General features: G+C 50.3%; 1 protein-coding gene across 4 annotated transcripts; it reads right to left on the reverse strand.

The window, feature by feature from the left end:
• Positions 1-214: 214 nt before the first annotated feature.
• Positions 215-20,803, reverse strand: FAM234A (family with sequence similarity 234 member A). 4 transcript variants are annotated; one of them, XM_083872593.1, is made up of 12 exons: positions 20,762-20,803; positions 14,141-14,443; positions 12,960-13,076; positions 12,615-12,803; positions 8,952-9,082; positions 6,008-6,137; positions 5,390-5,528; positions 4,966-5,106; positions 4,516-4,594; positions 3,938-4,090; positions 3,072-3,174; positions 215-2,929 (listed from the first exon to the last, which is right to left on the reverse strand). In XM_083872593.1, the coding sequence occupies exons 2-12, from the start codon at positions 14,397-14,399 to the stop codon at positions 2,718-2,720; spliced, it is 1,653 nt and encodes a 550-aa protein (XP_083728719.1). In that variant the 5' UTR covers positions 14,400-14,443; positions 20,762-20,803; the 3' UTR covers positions 215-2,717. The 4 variants fall into 4 exon arrangements, with proteins under 4 accessions (XP_083728719.1, XP_083728722.1, XP_083728720.1 ...); XM_083872596.1 differs by lacking the exon at positions 20,762-20,803 and adding an exon at positions 19,646-20,674; XM_083872594.1 differs by lacking the exon at positions 20,762-20,803 and adding an exon at positions 16,528-16,660.
• Positions 20,804-21,823: the final 1,020 nt, after the last annotated feature.

Genomic DNA, 21,823 nt, shown 5'->3' on the forward strand with positions numbered 1-21,823 from the left:
CTCTCTCCACACGCTCCCTTTTCCTGGTCCATCACCTGCCTGCAGCAGGACAGGGCAGCAGGCAGCACCTCAGCTATCAAAGCATCACCAGGACTCCTGGATCCCTCCCAAGGAGGGGGGTTCTGCCTCAGGGAGTTCACTCAAAGGGCTGTCAAAAAAAAGTAAAAAAAATCCCAAATTCTTGTGTAACCTCTGATATCAAAGCAAGGCACCATTTACAAACAATGCAAAAGAGGGTTTATTGAAACCATTCCGGTTAGAGCGAGTCCTGTACGGCGCGATTTGCAATAAGTTAAAGAACCAAACCAAACCGTCTCAGTGTTAAAAACCACACTAACACATAACACAGTGATATAGCCATTGCCACCCAGCTGAGTTATTGAATCAAGGCACAAAGTCATTCATTAAATACTGAAAAAAAAAAAAAAAAAAAAAAAAAAAAAAAAAAAAAAAAAAAAAAATTACACAGGAAATAAGCTGAAAAACAGACTGGTTTTGTTAAGAAGATGCTGGTTTGGCACTGATGCATTTAATTGAGCTGCCATGGCAATATCTGCATGTCCAAACTGTCCAGAATCAGTAGTGGAGAACTTAAAGCCAGAAAAGCTCCCCAAAGCTGAAAATCCAGCTCTCCTCAAGGTACATTCAGTGTGCCTAGGGGAAGGTCAGGTCTGGGTAGGGATTTGAGGAGGGAGAGTGCAGTGAGAATACAGCCTTGCTCCCAGCCAGGGGAATCTCAGCAGGAAACAACTCACATCCAACACTCAGGCTGGACTGCAGTGCAAGCCTGGGGGTCCCCTGCCCTGTGCCCTGCCCCAGCTGGATGAAGGGCAGCCTCAATCCAGCCCTCTTACAGCTGCAACACTGGCACAGGGACTGGGGAGCTGTCAGGCCTAAGGTGCTGAGCAAAGAGGAAAGTTGGGTGACACAGCTGGGGAGCCTCCCTGCACTTCTAGACTCCCTCAGAAAACAGCTGGGAAGACAGGCAGAGGGGCAACCCCAGCATTTTGAGCCCAGGGTGCTTGGAAGGTTGTGGAGCAGCCTGCAGAGCTTCCCTGGCTTCCTGTACAACTGGGACACCCCAGGACTGGCTCCTTTGACTGCCCAGGATACGGGTCATGGGGCAGAGGGAAATAGGGCATCCCTTAGATAGCCACTGGTCAGCTGGAAGGAGGAGGTGTCCAGGCAGCCCAGCTCCCTGTGCTGTCAGCCTGGCAGGGCTGGGGCTGTGCTCTGAGCTGGTGACAGCAGCTGCCCAGTGGCACAGAAGTGGCTGAAGGGAAGATTTGATGCCTAATGCTGCACATTCCCATCCTACAGTGTTTCTACACATGCCCCAAGTCAGACTCAGTAAGAGAGGGAGGCACTGGCCAAACCCCCTCCAGCATTGCAGAGCTTGAGAGAGGTTATTTTTAGGCCTATTTTTATTTTCAGGACTGAGCAGCTGGTTCAAATTGTTTTCAAGACTCTGTACCTTGTTTCTACAGCCTGCACTGGCACCCATCAGGACAGGGCAGAGCAAACACCTCATGGTGCTGCACGAATCTCCAGGAGAAACATGTCATCTTCACACAGCAACCTGCCCCATCCCCTCGGGATACCAGGCTGGGCAGAGAGAAGAGTGCTCAAAGATCCTCACCCTTGAAGCATCACTTCAATTCCAAGGGCAGGGAGGCAGCACAGAGCTCCTGCCCACCTCCTGGCAGCAGGGACAGTGCTTGGAGAAGGCTCCTCAGCAGCTGCAAGGCTGAATGAGCAGGGTGCTGGCACTGCCACTTGGGTACAGGGCTTCCCAGAGCAGCAAGCCCAGCTCCCAGAAAAGGTTAAAGTGCAATTCTACTCAAGCCAGATCCTCTGGTTTCTCTAAACCTGGAGAGGTGGTGGTGATACCTCCAGGGACCAGCCAGCCTGGGCTCAGGGGGATCTCTCACCATCTATAAGCAGACTGAGGGAAGGGAGGAACATTGATGCATCCATCAGGTGGGAGACCAGCTCCCTCTTGGTGTCACCAACACTGCACAGCCAGGAAGGAAGGAAGCAGCAGAGGACACAGACACAGGTAGGCTGGTGACTGCAGAGTAGGACACGTGGGGCTGTTCTTGGGAGAAAAGGCCATCTGCTAAATAGAACAACACTTTAACCTGTGCTTTGCTGGCACAAGTGACACCAGACACATCACAGCCATGGCTGGGGTCACCACACACCCCCCACCACTACTGAAGCAGGGCCCAAATCCACGAGAGGGTAATTGCAAATCAACCTGCAGCCAAGCACCTCTCCCCAGCCAGGAGAGCTGACTCAGAAAGGAAATCTAACACCACACAGCGGACTCCACTTCTCAGACATCCAACTCCACTTCTCAGACATCCCAGAAATCATCAACTCTGGCATCTCAGCAAGTACACATTTTCCTCCAGACACACTCCTGAGTCAGCACAGTTCTGCGGGCACAAAGGGATGGAGGGGAAAGCCCTCCTCCCTGAGCTGATGACACTTCAGTGGTGGCCAAGCACTGAAATCCCATCAGCTCTGAGGATGGACACTCTGGCAGCTGCCCCCACAGCCTGGGTGTCCCCAGACACTGGGGGTGCTTCTCTGCCAGCCACACTTTGGTTTGCAGATGAAGAAAGGCAGCTTCCCACTGGGATCCAGGCTCTGGGCTTGTTGAGAGCACAGCTGCAGGGCAGGGGCAGCCTCTCCCCGCTCCTGGGCAAGGCTCAGTCTCGGCTCTGGAATCGCATCCTGTACAGGCGGTCCCGGACACGCTGCTCGTCATCGTCGGCCGTGTGGTGCAGCCAGATCACTCTGCTCACCAGGACATCCTCCTTCAGCTTCCTCTTCATCAGGGACATGGGGCCAGGCCCCTGGCTGGGCTGGGGGCCCCGCAGCAGCACGTAGCAGGCGTGGCGGCTCCGCTCGAACAGCGCCGCTGCAGCACGGAGCACAGGGAAACCCGGCCTGAGCCTCCTGTGCCTGCACTGCCCACCAGACCCAGCACCACCCACAGGGCCCAGCAGGGACCAGTGTCCTCCTGCAGCTCCTCCCTGGAGGGCTGCAAGGACAGGACTTACCAGTGAACGCAACGATTTGGTCTGTGCTGTTTCGCAGCTCCAACAGGACGTTAGTGTAGGAAGGATGGAAAAGGTACAGCTTCTGGAGAGGAGCTCTGTGTGTCTGCAACCAACAGGACAGATCAGGACACAGACTCACACGTTATCCCAGAGACAAGACCAGTACCAGGCTCAGCTGTTACTCAAACTCGACAGGATACACCCAGCCAGGCACTTGTCCGTGTCAGCCCAGCTCATCCTGACCGATGCCATTAGGGCAAGTGCTGGGATTTTGTTCACTGCTCTCCTTCCCACCCCAAGCTTCCTGCAAATAGCTGCCCTGTGTGCTGCAGGCAGGAGACAGATTTTTGCCTCAGGGCTGGCAGAGCAAGCAAGGAAAGCAGAGGAAGCTCAGCTGGAGCTTCAGCAGCCTCTGAGACACGAACTGTCACCAGTGCTGCCTGTCATTGCCCCGAGGGCTCTGCAAGGAGCTGAGCTGCGCACTGAGGCTGCCAGAGGCTGCCTGGGGCACAGAGAGGATATTCAGGTGGCCACAGACATCACTGCATGCACTGCTGCCATGGGAGGCTCCCAGGGAAACAGCAGCAACTCCAGAGGTACCAGGCCAGAAGCCTCTCACCTCACCTACAGTGCCACACCAAGGCAGGGCAGTGACTCTGCTCACAGAGCCACCAAATTCCTTTTCTCTACATAACCAGGCTGAGGATGATAAAAGCTGCCAGTGCTGCCACCACCTGCAGGGACACTATGGACACTGAGCCCACACCCAGTGCATGAAGCACAGACAGATGGGAATATCAGCACTGTGAGAAGGGTAATTCCACTCAATTCTGGCACAAAGCCTGGAGAAAAGCAGCACCACTCACTGTCTCATTGCCTGGCTCCTGGTAGTCTCCCCACACGAGGAAGGCAGAGCGGTGATCCGCAGTGGGAAGTGTGGCTGGGGCAGGGCTCCCTGCTCCCCAGTGCAGCTTCAGCTCCCACTGGACTGCTCCAGATCCACTCTCAACAATCATAACCTAGCAGGGGAGAAAGAAACAGAACCCATGACAAAGGCATCTAACAAGCCATGAGAGAGGAGTCAGGTCAGCTGTCTCTCCTCACACTGTCTGTGGGAACAAGTATGTGACATGTGGGAAGATGGGGAAATACTTGAAGCAGAGCATCACAGAGCTGTGAGATCTGGGGTTGGCCACATTAGAGTGAAATCACAAGTTTTGCAGTTACTTCAAGGGGTTCAAAGTTCTGTCATTGAAGCCTCTTGCTGAGAAGAGAATTAAAGTGCCTGAGCTGGCTTCAATAACCTGTTGAAAGATCCTTTCACAGCTTAAAGCTTCCTAAAATTGGCCAGAGGGATCACATCCTACCTACTGTCCTTGATTCAATTCCTGCTTGAGCTGTGACATACAGAGAAATGGGAAGTTAAAAGGAAAATATTTCAAACCTTCTTCCTGTTGGGTCCAATTTCACTCTCCAGGACAATACCATGGACATCAGGTTTGTAGTTACCGAGCAGTGGCTCACTGAGGGAGAGAAAGAGCAGGGACAGATCTGAACCCACGCTGATGGCTGGGCATACTTTGCTTTCCCAGTTGCCTCAATCCTCCCACAACTGCCCTGGTAAGAGACTTGACTGCCACAACATTGGGTTGGCCTGTTGCCATGTTGCCACCCCAACTCTGAGCCCAGCCACATCACAGCAGGCACAGAATGAGGAATCAAAACTCTGAGCTCCTCCACCCTGAAGCAGCTCCCAGCATTTGAGGGGACACAACACAATAAGCAAGATCAAGATATGACCCAAGCAAAAAAAAAAAAAAAATTGCATCTGCCAGGACACTGCTGTTGCTGGGAACCTGGAAATGCCACATTTAGCCCACACTGAGAACACTACCTCAAAGCACGGGACACGTTGAGGGTCCACAGAGTCTGGAGATCTTTTGTGTTGATCAGCGTGGCCATGTCTGAGTTCACAACCAAGACATTGTCCTGTGAGTGCCCAGGAACTTTTGCCAGGTAGCGAACGTCTTCAAATCTGAACAAGGACAGAGAAATGATTAAGCTTATTAGACTGTGAATGGTTTTACTGTGAGGTTTGGAATTCTTCCCCTGCACAGTAAATCCAAATAGGAAACCCCAACGTGCTTTCTCTGCTTTTCTGTGAACCCCTGATGAAGCCATTAACACCAATCCTGAGCTTTGGATGTGCTCCTAGTCCAAAAGCCACATAGCTAGGAGGGAGCAAAATCCCAGCAGGCCATCCTGTCAGGAACACCAGCACCCTCCATTCCACCAGCCTCCAAGACACAACCTCACACCTGAGAAGGGATAAGCGGCGCGTGGTATGATCAATGTGCTTCTCCCAAAGAGAATCAGGGTGGAATTTGGGAAATTTAACTTCTGTCCCAACCACTGCACTGCACAAATCTTCCAGGGAATATGCATAGACAGACTTCTCTGTGGGGAAAAAAAAAAAAAAAAAAAAAAAAAAAAAAAAAAAAAAAAAAAAAAAGAATGAGAGAGATAAGTTATCCTGCCCTTGCTCTGAACTCCATGATTTTCCAGATCTGTCAGATCAACTATATTTTTAGGGCTTGCATCACAGAGTTGTAGTGGTATTTTGAGACTCAAGCCTGCTATTGAATGCTTTTAACATTTTATCTGTTCGTAATCCAAGTGTTCCACAGTAATCATTTGCTATAAATGACTGCCTAATCCTTACATGCTTGACATTTGTTAAATAAAATCACTACAGTACATAACAAACCGCAGTTTAAGCAGAATCCCCCCCTTCTCTTGGCCCTGAACAGCTCTTTGACTAGGTGAAAGCTTCACACAGCTTCTAAGAATGCAAAACACGCTCTCAGATGATGTTTACTCATCCTGATCTCAGTTACAATCACTCTTTCAGACTGAATTCCCCAGCAGAGCTGTACCTGTGTAGAAAAGGAAGTAGGGGGAAGAGCGCAGGTTCAGCCTGACGTAGCGAGCGTTGCCATCCACCTTCAGGCTGTGAGTGTGGCCAACCTGCTGCCCAGTTTTTCCTGAATGGATGAAGGTATTAACCTATGCAGGGAAGGGATTAAAGACAAAAAACAACAAGGTTAAAGCTGGAACAAAACAGCAACTGAATGGGAGCAGCACAGGCTTGGATGGAAAGTCTCTCCTTGGTTTTGGAGGAGAGGGCATGAGTTCAGTGACCCCTCTGCTCTAAATTCTTCTCAAAGTTTGAAAACCAATTCCAGCACAGCCACCTGCTCTGAGAATTTGCTGCCTCTTTCACCCACCCTCCTTACAGAATGGGACTGTGGAACAGCAGCCCCAGCTCTGTAAGGACAGCAAAGATCCACTCAAGCCTAAGATGGAGATGATCTAATCTCAGCAACAATGCAGCATATGAAAATGGGAAATGGCTTCACAGGGCAGCTCTGCTAAATGTTTTAAGTGCCCTAATCTGCTCCTCCTTAGGGTCATCTGAGTCCAAGAAGATAAAAGAGCTGATAGGTTTCTTTCTATTCTTTGTGCAGGGTAACAAAATCCACTAAAAACATTTCACCCAGGAGAATAAAGGTTAAAGTCAGGATCAGATTTAAATGTCTGAGCAACAGTCAGAGTCTGGGGAGTGCAATGGACTCTAGGGACACGTGAAACATCTGACCAAGAGAAACAGAATCCATCAGAGATGCTGAGTCAGGCAGGAACCCTTCCCTCTACCTTGAGAGGGAGGGACTGGGAAAACAAAGGAAATCTGCTGCTCCCAAAGCAAATCTGGAGAGTCTGACAGGTGAAAAAGGGATAGAGTTTGCTGGGGAGAATGAGAACACAACTGGAGAGGGAGAGCAACACATCCACCAGTTATTTCCAGCCTCCTGCACTGGGAGGAGACACACACCAGCTCTGGTACATCAGCTGCACCTTTACTGGCAAGCACTGCTCCAGTGGCTGCCCCAGGACAGGGACAGACAGGAGTATTTACACAAGGAGTGAGAAAACACAACATTTTCCTCACTGCACTGCCAATCCCTCTGTGTTGCCACAGGAGATGGATCCTGAAAACCAGCACATTTTCCAGGATGTGCTTGTGCTGAAGCTTGCAGCAAGTAGGGGTCAATGGGACTCTCTGGAAATGCTGCCATCTAACCCCCTGCACATAGACCCTCCACAGCTCTGTCCTTTCAACTGCAGCCCTTGATAGCAACAAAACTGCTCTACTTAAGTGCTGAATCTCCCTTCTGACCAGCCCTTTCCAAGCTGCAGAGTTCCTCTCCAGCTCCTACATTTGTTTGACTTCTCAAAAGAGAACATACTTTCCCTTAAGTTGGCAGAGTGCTTGCCAAATCCAGAGGGAGGAAGGGATTTCATACCAAGATAGCAAGAGAGCTTAAATGGAAAACAGATCAAAAGGCAGTCTTGCAGAACAGAGGTTACATTCAAACTTTTCCTGGCTGCCTAAGAAGTCTTGAGATAACCGGGATAGCAAAAGCAAGGAGGAAAGAAAACAGAGAGAATTGTAGGAGGTGGAGAAGACAGAATTTCTGATGACTCTGGCAATGACAATGCCTTGGACAGCGAAACCCTATTTTCTAATGGAGGACATTGGCCAAGAAGGCAAATGGCACCACCATTATCTGCCCATGTATTGGGGACTGGTGAGGCCACACCTCGACTGCTGTGTCCTGTTCTGGGCTCCTCAATTCCAAAAGGACATTGAGGTGCTGGAGCAGGTCCAGGGAAGGGAACAGAGCTGGGGAAGGGTCTGGAGCACATATCCTTTGAGGCTGAACTGAGGGAGCTCAGCCTGGAGAAAAGGAGACTCAGTGGAGACCTTCTCACCCTCCATTACTCCCTGACTGGAGGGGACAATCAGGTGGGGGGTCAGGCTCTGCTCCCAGGGAAAAAGGGACAGGACAAGTGGAAATGGCCTCAAGTTGTCCCAGAGGAAGTTCAGGTTGGACATCAGGAGGAATTTCTTCCCAGAAAGGGTTGTTAAACATTGGAAGAGGCAGCCCAGCCAGGTGGTGGAGTCACCATGGTGGGAGGGGTTCAAGAAAAGCCTGGATGTGGCACTCAGTGCTCTGGGCTGAGTGACAAGGTGGGGATGGGTCACAGGTTGGACTTGATGATCTCAGAGGTTTTCCAACCTTAATGATTCCATGACTCAGGTATGAGGTCATGGGGCTCCCACTGCTCCCATCAGACCCACAGGGAACTGTAACTTGTGTGCTTTGACAGGGCATGCAGATAATGTTGTGCCACTCTATCATGGGTGTAATGTTTGAGCAGAAAAACTGTTCTAGCTACACGACTTTCCCCTCTCAGAAATGGGAGAAGCAATATTTGGAGGGAGACAATACAACCAGCAGCTGTTTCACTAAACAAACTCAGATCAGAATGAACCAGCACAGTGACACTGGGAAGAGCAGTGCAAAGCAGACCACAGGCAGAGAGAGGGAAGGGATCAGAAAAGAGCAGTGCTGGTACAAAAGCACTGACTGTCAGCTGTGCTTTGATCTAAGAGCCAAAGCTGTCAGGGTTTGTTCACTTCCACTTCTCTAAGCAGAGAAACAGAAAAATGCAAGCTCATCTTGCCCCAGCTCACTCCCCAGACAGCACAGGGACATGCAGTGAGGAGAGCACACTGAAAAGGGGGAGGGACTACTGCCCAGCTCTTTGATTTATCTTATTTTTTTTAAACCACAAAACGCTTGTGCTGATTTTGGGAGTACATCTCTGGAGGGTGGGAAAGAACCCACCCCAAACCCACAGAAAGCAGAGGCCCCTGGACTATTCCTCTGAGACTACAAGGTGGAAATAAACAGCATTCCTGCCATCCCCTGTGGCAGCCACTGGGGTTTTCAGAGCTTCAGGATGATGACATACCTGGTCTCCTTTAGTAATAAAGATTATCAGGTCCTGAACTCCATCATTATCCACATCTGGAATCACTGACAAAGGAGTCAGCACAGTATAATTAGCTCCAAAGTCCTTGGATTTTCTCCACAGAACTTCCCCTGGAACACAGTGGGAAACAGTCATTAAAAGGCATCTTAGGTTGAAAGGCTATTTATTAATGCTCCTGTTCCAGCCCATCAGCACCACAAACCAGCCACACTGACACCCATCATGGAGTACTTCCTTGCCTTTCTGCATTCCCAATGAATCCCAGTATCCATAATTTCATCTTACACTAGAAAGCAATCCTAGCTGCCTGCAGGAAGGCACCCAAACACCCTGGCACAAATAACAGCTTGCTTCCCCTTGTGCCTTTGGTTAACAAGCTTTCCAGCATGTTCATCCTTTGTTGTGATCCAAACCCCTGCTGCTGTGCACTTAAATCTGCACAGACATTTTGAGACCACAAAGCAGCTGAATTCTGACCAGTGTTGCTGCAACTCCTGGCAGAACCTTCTTTGCTGCAACATTTCTCCTGCAGATGTTTCCCCACTGACATGACCAGCCACAACTCAGGCCACATCCCACCTTTCCCTTGTTTGAAGAACACACACAGCTCAAATTTGTTTGTAAACTGAAGTAACAAAGCTTTGCCTTTTAAAAAACAGGGGGTGGGTGGTGTGGGCTTCTCTTCAACAGCTCCAGACCAACTGAGTGGCTCTATCCATCCACTGTCCAAGGCTGTGGGTCACTTTCCAGTCACTGACCAGTGGAATTTGCAGTGGAATCTGGCAGGGAGGACACTGCTGGGAGGGGTTTTCTTTCTAATGAACACTTCAGTGTCTGATTAGGCCCAAGGCAAATGTTTACCCTCCCCTTTACCCAGCATCACACGCAGCAATTATCATTTCAGGAATGCAAAGTAATCATCTGTTCTTTGTCAGGAAGGCAGCTGGACTGAAAGCCAAGGAATTACAACTTGATGCCGTCTGCAATAATTTAAGGCAGGCTGTATTTCTAGTAGGATTGCTCCAAAGCTTTTACTGCAACGCTGAAAAAGCCACTTGGATTTGTTACTATGACAACAGATGTGAAGTGAGGAGAGCAGATTTCCTAGTTTCCTTAGGAAATCATGGGAAGGCAAAGAATTTTGCCCTCGAAGAAAATAAGCAGGCAGAGGAAGAAGAGAAGTTTTAAATTACCACATTCTAGCTTCAGGACTGTCCAAAGGTACAAGAGTAAGACCAGGCTAATGAAATTTCACTTGTCAGTGCAGAAGGCTCTAGTCTTTGGTGGTTAGACAGCAGACAGAGTTTGGGAGAAAATATCTTATTCTCTTAAAAGAACAGTCTGAGTTAAGAGAAACAGGTGACACTGAGCTGGATTCAACACCAAGCACTTGAGGAGTTTTCCATGCTCTAACCCAGCCCACAGAGAGCACAGGAACCAGCCCCCTCCTGCTCCATCAGCAGGAGATGGGACTGTCACATCTGACATCTGCAGTCTCTCTGAGCCTGGGGTCACGGCACCAGCACGGCAAGAGAGGCCAGGATGGAAATTGGGCAAGTGCCTGGACTGCAAATCTAACCTGGGTGAAAGGGTTGGATTTTTTTGGTCTGGAAGGAATAATAAAATCAGAACTCAGAAGACTGAGTTCAGCTCTCATTTCAAGCACACGCAGAGGACACAGAGACTTTTCTCCCTGTCAGACGTTCTCCAGGCTGGAGTTCTGGTTTGTTTATTTAGTGATTTCTCACACAGAAGCAGTTCCATCATTTGATCACCGTGGTGCCCTTTCTGTCAAATCCCTCAGGAGACCAGAACCACCCACAAGGCTCACGGTTCAGGCTGCTGGAGGATCAGGTGAAGAGAGAAGGTGTAACAAAACTCTTACTCCTGTCCTCTTCCTTGAAACTCTGCCTCGGGCTATGGCAGAGATGGAATAATGCACAGCTACAAAGACTTTTGCTTTGACCTGGAACAGTTAATCTTAAGCTCCTCAGTGTCCCAGTTTGCTGGTAAGATAAACATGCAGGAATGTTAGATGTCCCACACAAACAGCAGCATGCACTCCTACACTTCCCTTCCTCCCCACTCGGGTCACTTCTCCTGGCAATGAAGAAAGCAGGACTTAACACAACTTTAACTGATAAAAAAAAACCCACTAACTTTATCAGCATTTAAAGATCAAAACCACATCAGACACATCCAGATGATAATCTGCCTATCTCTCCTCCAATCTCCCTACAGGCAGGGGCTAGACAGCCTGAGAGCCCTGGAATCTCACCAAATCCTCCACGATGATGAATCATTAACAGCTAAGGATTGTGCTGGCTACTGTTTTTAGCACACTGTGATGTAAGTTAGACTTTGCCTCTTTGAATACATTTAGCCTATTTAAATACATTTTATTCTGCTCTGCCCTCCTAACCCCCAGTCAACTAAGCTCAGAAACCATTTTTAACCTACTTAATAGTAAAAAGGCATCAAATACATAAAACTCCTGGGATATGCACTTTTCTATCTCATGCAATTTTTTCCTCTCTTGCTCTGAAGTTATCTATGGAATGTTTTCTTTGCTGTATTGCTGTGACCTGTCGTTTAGCCTGGCTCCTTCTCTCCACACTTGCCTTTATGGCTGTCTTCAGTTACAAGCCTTTGTCTCCACAGCCAACTTTCTACACTTTGACCTGAAAGTAACCACTTCATTAACAGTCTAAAAATAACCTGTGCTGAAGCTTACACATGAGGGAAATGGTGCTAAGATGTCTCTGTTGGTACAGAAACTTTCTACCTCTGTGTGTATCTACACTTCCATCTATACACTGGAAATTAAAAGCTACACCAGATTTTCCTCAGATTCCTCAGAGCTGTACCTCTTGCCATTTATTTTTTCCAGTTTTTGGAAAACAGGGTGTGAGGGGTTCAATACCAGATACAAAGGATGGGATTCTAGGGAGAACATGTATTGTTTAGACTTTTGGGACAGTGATCTCCAAAATGGAAATGTATTTTAGGCTTCAGCAGCAGCAGATGATCAGTTCCTAAAGTAGCACAGGCACTCCTTACCCCCACCCACGTTAGCCAAGATGATGATGAATTTCTCCACCTCTAAGTTTAGAAAGGAAGAAACCTTTTCCAGAGGAACCAGGCAGAATCGTAGACTACTGAAACAGACTGGCAAACACTTATCCCAAGTGCTCTCCTTGACAACTTCAAAATCATAAATGCCTAGAACTCCCACTCCTCCTGCCACAGCAGGCACTCCTGGCACACACACACACAAATAACTGGGAAACATTGCAGGTGCAGGTTTGTGTCTAACCCTGGAGAGTATAAAATAACGTTCACAGCTAGTGACTGCTCCTCCTGTTTCAAAAGCTGTTTTGGAACGCTGCTCTTACGAAACAGTGGCTGGCACAAACCCCCACCAGAGCCCAGCCTTTGGAACAGTCAGGCTGAGAGCACGTGCTCCTCAACGCCCAGCAAGCAGCTCTGGCATGGTTTCCACGATAATAAATACCCAGCGCCCCATTGTTCATGTCCCAGCCAGTCGTGTCACGCTGATATGTCACCCCTGGAGGCCACCAGGTGAGGAAAGCAAGTGCTTTGTCTCAGTGACAAAGCGTCCAGGGCTCTGCTGGCACTCACCTGTCTGCAGGTCCACTGCTGTGAGGGACAGAGGCTTTTCCACCACGAGGCAGCCTGGGGCCTGTGCTGCGCCCAGCTGCTGGATGCCACACTGCAGCCACTGCACGTCCTCTGCAGCTGGGCTCTCCCAGAACACGCTGCCATTTGTCCCCGACACGGCCGCGAGGAAGGCACAGGGAGATGGCAGCCCTGGGGACAAGAGGTATCAGAGGGAGCTGCACCAGCACCACCAGGAGCTGGCACTCACCCAGCTCCTCTCCCCACACAGTTTTCTCTCCCAGTCACTGACTGGAACTAGGAGAGAAAGGACAGCCCTCACTAGAAGGTGTTTTTTGAATCAGGTACCTTTATCCAGACAGGACACGTTGAAGCCGCTGCTGGCGTTGCTGGATTTGAAAGCAAAGAGCACATCTTGTACTTTGTCTTCATTCACATCCTCCATAGCAAGGAAGGGGTAGGGCACTGCAAGAGGACACAAGCCAGGCTCTGGTGAGGGTTTTCTAAGCCCACAGCAGACAAAGTTGGAGCAAAACACAGATTCCTAGAGACCTACTCACTGACTCCATCCTGGACAGTGTAACATCAGGACAAATTGGCTTTTATATTAAAAAACCCATGTACACAAGTACCAAGGACAGGAAGTTAATGCCAAACAATTTTTTAAATTTGCTATCCCCCAGAGGATTTGTCTTTTTTAAGAGGCAAGCAGCCAGAATTTGAACTATGCTGAACAAAGAACAACTCTGATCTTGGAGTGGGGTTGCTATTCCTAAAGTATAAAGAAGCCCCACCCAAACCCCACAAAACCCAGATACTCCATCTTTCTGTCAGCTAAAAGCAGCTTTCTTGAGCTCAGAGTAGGAGAATCTGGGATGCCTGCAGCACCACAGGCAGCTCAGTCCCTGCTGTGAGCACTATCTCTGCATTTACAGCACATCCAGCACAACCCACTGCACACAAGATTAAAGAAAAGCTCTCCCAGAAGCGATTGCTGAGCCACTGGGGAGCAGGACCCAGGCTAAAGAGCCAACTAAAGCAAACAGAACAAAAATAGCTATAGTAACTATAAAGCAATTTATTAAAAAAACAAGATGGAATTATTATTCTCCCCTTCCTGTTGGCCATGAGGAAAAGGGAGAAAGTCAAAGTGACAGAGGAAAAAATGCCTAACTGCCTCCAACCTCAGCTCAAACTCCAAGGGAACATTTTAAAGAGCAGAGGTCTATTCTCAGACACCCTTTCTCTCTTTTTTCTTTGTGAAGGAGGCCAGCCTGCTACCTTGTTAACACTTCACAGCAGCATCTAATTTCTCCACTAGATCCTGTAAACACCTCCTGGAAGGCCACTCCAATTATGATGGGCCATTGCTTATCCAGGTCAAGTATTCACAGCTCTGGCTCCCAGGGGCTGCATCCCTGCAGGTCTGGCTCCATGCTGTGCTTAGGTAGAGGCTCACAACCCAAATCCGTGCCACAGAAAAGGAAAAAGACTTTTGGGAAGTATTTATTCTGCTGCAGCAAGCTCACCTGCGTTGTTGTAGTACTGGAACCATGTTCTTTCTGAAACTGGCCTCTCTGGGCAGGGGATGATGAAGGAGAAAGCAAACACAATGATCAGGCAGAGGAACAGGGAGATGAAGAAGGCAGCAGTGCGCCACCGGGACAGCCGGGACAGCCCCGAGGACTTGATAATCCTCCTCTCCACAAAGTTTTCATGGTTCTCCTGAGCTTTCACATCCTCAGTCTTCAGAGGGTGGATCTCAGCTTCTGAGTCTTTGTTATCCATCACAGCTCATTCATTGGCATTCAGACACCCTTCTACCCCTTCGCCTGCAACAATGGAAAGAGAAGTTAAAATACATTTTGAAATATATTTTAAAAACGCCAATTAAAATATTCTGTTACTACCTGATATTCAGACTGGAAACACTTAATGAGAGGTGAGCAAACCAGTGTATTGTCACAGAGCTGGATACAACACACTGCTGGTGCCAGAGGTCTCCCACACAGAGCAATGGAGAGAGCCCCTGGAATGCAGGAACAGCACCAATTCTTCTCCAGAGGAAGAAATCAACTCTGCTAGAGCTGGACAAAGAAGGCTACAGACCCCACGCAGAAAGGACTGACTGCTTTGCAGGTCTCCCTCAAGAAAAACACCCCAAAAGCTCCTTTTGTTGCAAAGACTTGTTGCTATCTCCCGTGTATGTCAGCCTGACTCCCCAGCTGGAGAGGTGAAAGGAAACACTTGTGACCTTTATATCCCAACATAAGGCTGTCCTCTACTGAAATGTGCACTTGAGCTTCCCCAGGAGAGGGAGAAACAAACACCAGCATATTCTGTACAGGAGCAAAACAAAGCAATTCAACACCTTCTTGCATGAGAAACCACTGGGTAAGTTCAGTAATCCAGCTCTGCAGAAGGCAAGAGAGTGATGACTTCCCTCCCCAAAGGAAAAACAAGGCAGGAGTTGAGACTAAAATCAGGCAAATTTGATTTTATCAGACTGGAAGAGTTAACAACTTCTATTTTAGCTTCTCCTCCTACAAATCATAACCTTGGGCTACAACTACAATAAACAGAGGGGTTCTGTGCTAATTTGCTATAAAAAGCTGGGGGGAAAGAGCTCTAGTCAGTTAGAGGAGCCTGTAAGTCATTATCCACAACAACGATAAAAATCCATGTTTTATACAGATTCTCTGATAGTGCTTCTTTAAAAATATACCTCAAGGGAAGAAATAAAGACAAACAAATTCCAGTAGGCTTGGAAAAAGCTGCTTGGCAGCATTATGAAAAGTTATATCAGAGCAAATAACCAAGACAACTGAGCCAATTTTCCATGACTGTGCCCCAGCAGTCACATGTCTGGGTTGTCCTCTGCAGCCATTTACTTCCCCAGCAGAAAAAAAGCTTAAAGTCAGCACCAACACAGTGTAGAGAACCTGGGATTTCAACAGCAACAGCAACAGAGCTGGCTGTGTCTCACGTTTCTACCCAAGCTCATTTACAGGTTCTGTGAAACACAAGATGAGTCACCCTGGGGAGGTGCAGCTGTGGCCCCCAGGTTGTCCCTGTCCCACTGCAGAGGTCTCTTCTGGGTATAAATCACAAGGGGACAGATCCACGGCAAGACATCCCTGAGGGACAGAATCAGGCAGCCTGGCACTGTCAACTCTTTAACCTCAGAGCCTGCTGGACTTAGAAGCACTTACTCCACCCTGAGCACTCTGGCGTTTGTCCTACATCAACTACAGGATCTCACTCCAGATAATTTAATTCAACCTGCACAATACCATGCAAACAAATCAATAATGCACAAGTTGCATCTTATTCCAAAGATCTTCCTCTAAGGATTTCATCAGCCCAGCAGCCACACCAGGGATACCTACAGGAGGCTGGCTGTTCCCACACCAACAGCAGGCACCTGGTGGGCAGGAAGGCTCCAGATGGAAAGGGGAACAACAGATCAAGTGGTGTTTTCAGCCTCTGCCCCGAGCTGAGCATTGCTCTTTTACTGCACCAGGCTTGAGCAGGTTCAAGGTACAAGGGTCCAGGCACAGGCTGAGCAAATGATCTACTGGGCTGGAGCAGCCACAGGGATGGGGACAGTGGCAGGAGTGAGTTATGTGACCTCCTCTGTGCTGGGGCAGGTGGTCTGTGTGTCCCTGGAGTGCCCATGGAGAGGGGGATCTTCTCAAAACCAGCACCCACAGCGTGGGCTGCAACAGGCTCCAGCACAGTCCCACTGGCCTCTCCAGCAGAGCCCCCACAGCCCCCCAGGACAGAGCTGGGAAAGATCCAGGGCACACCAGCCCCTATGAGCCTTCCCAAAAGGAACCAAACCCAGGTTTCTCCCCTCTCTGTCCAAATGCGACACCACCTAACACAGCACTGATGGCAGATTTTTATGACTCACTATAAATCTCCCCGCTCTCATCTAGACTGGGATGAGAACAATAAAAAAAGCAGTAATTATCCTGACAACCCCAGTAACTCCCCTCTTTTTTTGCAGCGATGACCCTACAGAGCCACCAAGTACAAAGAACCCTCAAATGCCTTTAAAGCAATTCTCTCTCTCTTTTCTTTCAGGGTTTGAATAATGCCCTTTGCACCCCTGCCAGGGCAGAGGCGGTGCCAGAACGAGGACCACAAAGGTCAGTGGCAAAGGCTCAAACAATGCAGGAAATCCCAGAGCCTGCTGCTGCCAAAGTACACGCTGGAATGGCCTGAGCTGGGAACAACAAAGAGAGCTGGTAATCACTTTAATTGAAGACAAGCAGAAAATGATAGCGTGCCTCTGAGATGGTTTTACTGTCCTCCAGCAGCAGACATCTTGTCTCCTGCTGGAAGAGGACACAAAATAATTCAGCTGGGAGGTTTAAGGCATCCAAGCACCTTCCAAGGGAGCAGGCAGTGACAAGATTCTGTGTTGCTGTAACACACTACATGCAGTAGATCTGGAGACAGGAGAAAACATGGGAGAAAGACCTTGTGGAATGAGAAATAATTAGAAAACACATTCAACAAACCCAAACTGAACCCACACAGGCCAGGGTGTGTGGCAGCAATGCAGGATCTGCATCTCAGACTCCAGGGCTCCCAAGCTTTAAAAGGCTGTTTCCACCAGCCATGGGATGAGCTGGGGGCAGACTCCAGATAAAGCTGAGGGGGAACAAACACCCTTTCCTTTTGTACCACAGTAACAAAGGGACAGGACAAACACTGCTTTAACTCACCTCCACTGTCCAGTTTCCTGAAGCCACAGTGCAGATTTACAGATCTGACCTGCCTTGCACAGCTAAACCCAAGGGACAAACCATCAGCAGCAGTCAGACAGAACTGCCTGACAAGCACAGAGAACCACAGACAGTCAGGTGGATGAAGACTGGTGACAGAAACCACTTAAGGATCCATGCATTGGAAAAGTTTAATTAATTTTCCACTCATCAAACAGCAAACCACAGCATCTGGAATGCCACCAGGCACCAGATCTTCACAGAAAATTTCTAGCAACATACCATAACTTAGATTTGATGTTTAACACATTTTTATTTTCCACAGAATTATGAAATCAGGTTCTGACTGGACATTTTAGGAACACAAACACAGCATTTGGCTGGTTTGGTTCTGTTTGGTTGGTTAGTTTAAGCACCTCAGAGATTTCCTTCCTGTCAGCCAGAAACTGTTGAGGCCCCAGGCTGCACTGAATTAAGACAAAACAGGCAGGTTTTGCTCTGAATAAGATGCAACACTCCCATCACAGCTGTTTTCCATGAGCAGACCGTTGGGTTTTGATCCCACGCACAATGTGACACTGCAGCAAACCCACTGGGCAGTCACCTGCTGTCACATTCAGTCTCAAGTCATTTGTTCCTTTTCCTGCAGTCCCACTTTCATCAGGACAGGAAGAAATAACATGTAAGATTTCCCAGAATGAGCTTTGCTCTTCCAGAGACACCCAGGCTGCAGGGTTGCACACAAGCTTATAATTTTGCTGGGTCATCTGCAGCTCACAGCTCTTTCCTGACATCAGCTCACAGCCAAGGGCTGGCTGGGGACACTGACCTGAGGGGACCATCCCTGTGTGACACTGGGGCACCTCTGCTCCTGGCATGTCCCTAAGGCCTTTCTAAGGACACAGGCTGTAATCCAAACCCCACCAGTGAGATTAGTGTGGCCTTGACACAGGTTTCCCAGAGAATCTGTGGCTGCCCCTGGATCCCTGAAAGTGTCTAAGGCCAGGCTGGACAGGGCTTGGAGCAGCCTGGGATAGTGGAAGGTGTCCCTGCCCATGGCAGGGGGTGGAATGAGATAAACCTTAAGGTCCCTTCCAAATCAAACCATTCTCCTGCTGGAGCTGTCCTCGGGTTCTTCTGAAATGACATTTAACCCTCCAGTGCAGACACAGCACGTGCCACAGAGCACTCACAGCAAGGGAGTGAGAAACTCCTCCAGAGCACAACCACCTTGCAATGTGATACATCTGTCATTTGTAGGGGAAAACTCTTATCCTGGGCAGTCCTTGCTACAGCCAGGAGTTCAAACACATAAACTGTTTAGGGAAGAGCAAAACAAACCCCAGCATTATTTCCACAAGAGCAACAGGAAGATCAAAACTCTTAAGAGGAAGAACAGCCTTAAAGCTGCGTGGAACCCATTACAGGTCAGGCCAATAATAACAACTGAGCTGTAGCAACACCAGCCATTTATCACCCCTGGCCTTACAAGCTCCACTGCATCCAAGCCACTCCCCTCACCAACTGTTGCAGATCCCTTGTGCCAACTCCAAGGGCTGTCAGCAGGGTGCTTGAACCTCCCACAGCACAGACACCTCCACTGTACACTGAGACACCTCCACCTCACCTGAGACACCCCCATGTCACACTGAGACACCTCCACCTCACCTGAGACACTCCCTCCTCACCCTGAGACATCCCCACCTCACACTGAGACACTCCCATGTCACACTGAGACACCCCCTCCTCACTCTGAGACACTCCCACTGTACACTGAGACACCCCCACCTCACCCAGACACCCCCTCCTCACACTGAGACACCCCCATGTCACCCTGAGACACCCTCACCTCAGCCTGAGACATTCTCTCCTCACCCTGAGACACCCCCTCCTCATACTGAGATAGCCCCATGTCATATTGAGACCCCCCTACCTCACCCAGAGACACTCCCACATCCCCCTGAGACATCCCCACATCACCCAGAGACATCCTCTCCTCACCTGAGACACCCCCATCTCACCCTGAGACACTTCCACGTCACCCTGAGACACCCTCACCTCACCTGAGACACCCCAATGTCACACTGAGACACCCCCACCTCACACTGAGACATCCCCACCTCACCCACAGGACTCCCCTCTTGCCTCAGAAGCACAGTGACATCTCTCACTGCCAGAGATCTCTGTGCATGAACCCCCACCCCCCCCCCCCGGAAAAGGTTGTGGTCATTTCATGTGGGTTTATTCAAAAGAGAGGAAAAAAAAAACCTACATTTTTTTTTTAGGTGGGGTACTCACTCCAGAGGTCAGAATTCCATGCTGACTCCTGCACAGCCCAGAGAGATTTATGGCAGCATGAAAGGAGTGCTCAAAGGTTGGATGGGGCTTGGAGCAACCTGGTCTGGTAGAAGGTGTCCCTGCCCATGGGACAAGGCAATCTTAATGGTCCCTTCTAATCAAAACCATTCCATGATCCAATGAAACACTGGCCTTGCTCCAGATGCTTCACAGCCACCTTCAAGAGAAACCACTTTTCTCCTCCCTAGAAGTGGAATTTTTCTTTCTGTCACTTACATACAGAGCAAAGCTCCCTCACAGGCCACTCCACCTACACATCCATCCCTGGGGAGTCTCTCACTCCATCCCTGGGGAGTCTCTGAGCTCCACGGGCAACCCAATCCTACCCTGGTGCTGGAAGGGCTGGCTCCAGGCCCTCCCTGCAGCACACGCTGCCCCTCTTGCTCCCAGCCTTTACACAAGAAGTTTCAGCCTTACAAAATAAGGGGAACAGGCTGGAAATGAGGTCGGAGTTGAACACATTGCAGTGTTTTTCTTTCGGCAAAAGCCCTGTCTGTAATTCAAGCCTGCAAACCAGGCTTGTGTGATCCCGAGGGTACGAGCAGCAGGACTTTAACCCTCCCCAGGAGGAGCGCTGAGCTCTGCACAGGTGAGGGGCTTTCCCTGACTGGAGCACAGACCGCAGTCGCAGGCGCTGCATGACCAACTCCTCTAGCACCCTCACGGCCGCCAGCCTCAGGATAAAGCACCTCGGGCCAAAGGGAGCAACGTGGGCGTTGGAAAAAAAAAAAAAATTAAATTCCTTCCCAGGCTTTTCGCTATGGTTTTGGGGCAGTTCTTGAGCCACAGGGGTGGGCTGGAGGCGCTGACAGCGGCGGGCTCTCACCGGCCCGGCCCGGCAACGGCCCCAGGGTAGTCACTGCCGGCTCCGGGCTCCCGGGACCGGGAGCCGGCTCCGTTCCCCTCACAGCGCCCAGGGGCGGCCCGGGGACGAGGCCGTGTCCACGGAGGTGTCAGGAGCCCATCTTGCTCCGGGAGCGGCCCAGGGCACCCCCCGGCCCGCCCGGGTCCCCCTCGTGCCCGGCCCGGCCCCCGCCCGCCCCGCTCCGCACTCACCCCGCGCCGCCGCCGCCGCCGTCACTTCCGCCTCCATCCCCCGCCGCACGGCGGAAGTGATGTCATGACGTACGGAGCGTTTCCGCCCGGTGTGGCGGGGCCGACCTGGCCCGGTTCGGTCCCGGTTCGGTCCCGGCGGCGGCGCGGGCGGAAAAACCCGCAAGAACGAGTCCGGGCAGCAGCGGGAGCCACAAACACAGATCTTTAATGCGCTCAGACCGCGGGAGAAACAGCACAGGCACGTACAGGCAACCCCGAGCCGCGCCCGCCGCCCCCCCCGCGCGCTCCACACACGGAGGTTACAAAAAAACAACAACGTGAAATCCGCGGAATTAATTGTAAAAACGGACAGGGAAAGGGGAGGGGGGGGGGGCATGCAGTAGGGACTGACACCGGGGGAGCACCGCGGCCGAACCGGTATGAGGGGGAGAGAAGGAGAGAATGGAGGGAGGGAGGGAGGGGGAGCGCCCCTGGGAACGGCAATTAGCGGCGGTAATTAACCGCCTCACCGGGATAACGAGCGGGACACGGGTTTCACTCGCACCGTTCCCGCAAAATGCCGAGCCCGGGGGGTCGCGGCTGGGGCTGGCGCCTTCCTGCCCTGGTGGGGAACAAAGCCAGGGACAAATGAGCGAGGGACAGCGGGCGGAGGGTCCCCCGGGCGCGGGGACTCGGCCTCTCTCCCAGCAGGGACACACATGGCACGGGCTCCGTCCCGAGTCCCCTCTGCCCCTCCTGCCTGACTGGCCTTGCAAAACACACCAACGCTTTGGTCTGCAGGTCAGGAACCCCAGAGGAGGCTCTGACTGCAGAGTGCACGGTAAATAGGCAGATGAGCTGTGGCTGTGCTTCTCTAAAGAAGAACCAGCCAGGTTTCCCACTGCTTTGCTCACACCGACTATCTGAACTGTAAAGGTACTAAAACCAGACTTGAGCCCAGCTTAGAAACACGTTTCAGCTCATTTGGTCATCCTCAATACAAACAGCTTTCAGAATAGATCAGGGCCAATTTTTGTCTGTTTTGCCTTAGCTGGGCAAGTGAGGCAACTCTTAAGTGCTGGA

This window comes from Zosterops lateralis (genome assembly GCF_965231275.1).
Source record: "Zosterops lateralis genome assembly, chromosome: 15".
NCBI lineage: Eukaryota > Metazoa > Chordata > Aves > Passeriformes > Zosteropidae > Zosterops > Zosterops lateralis.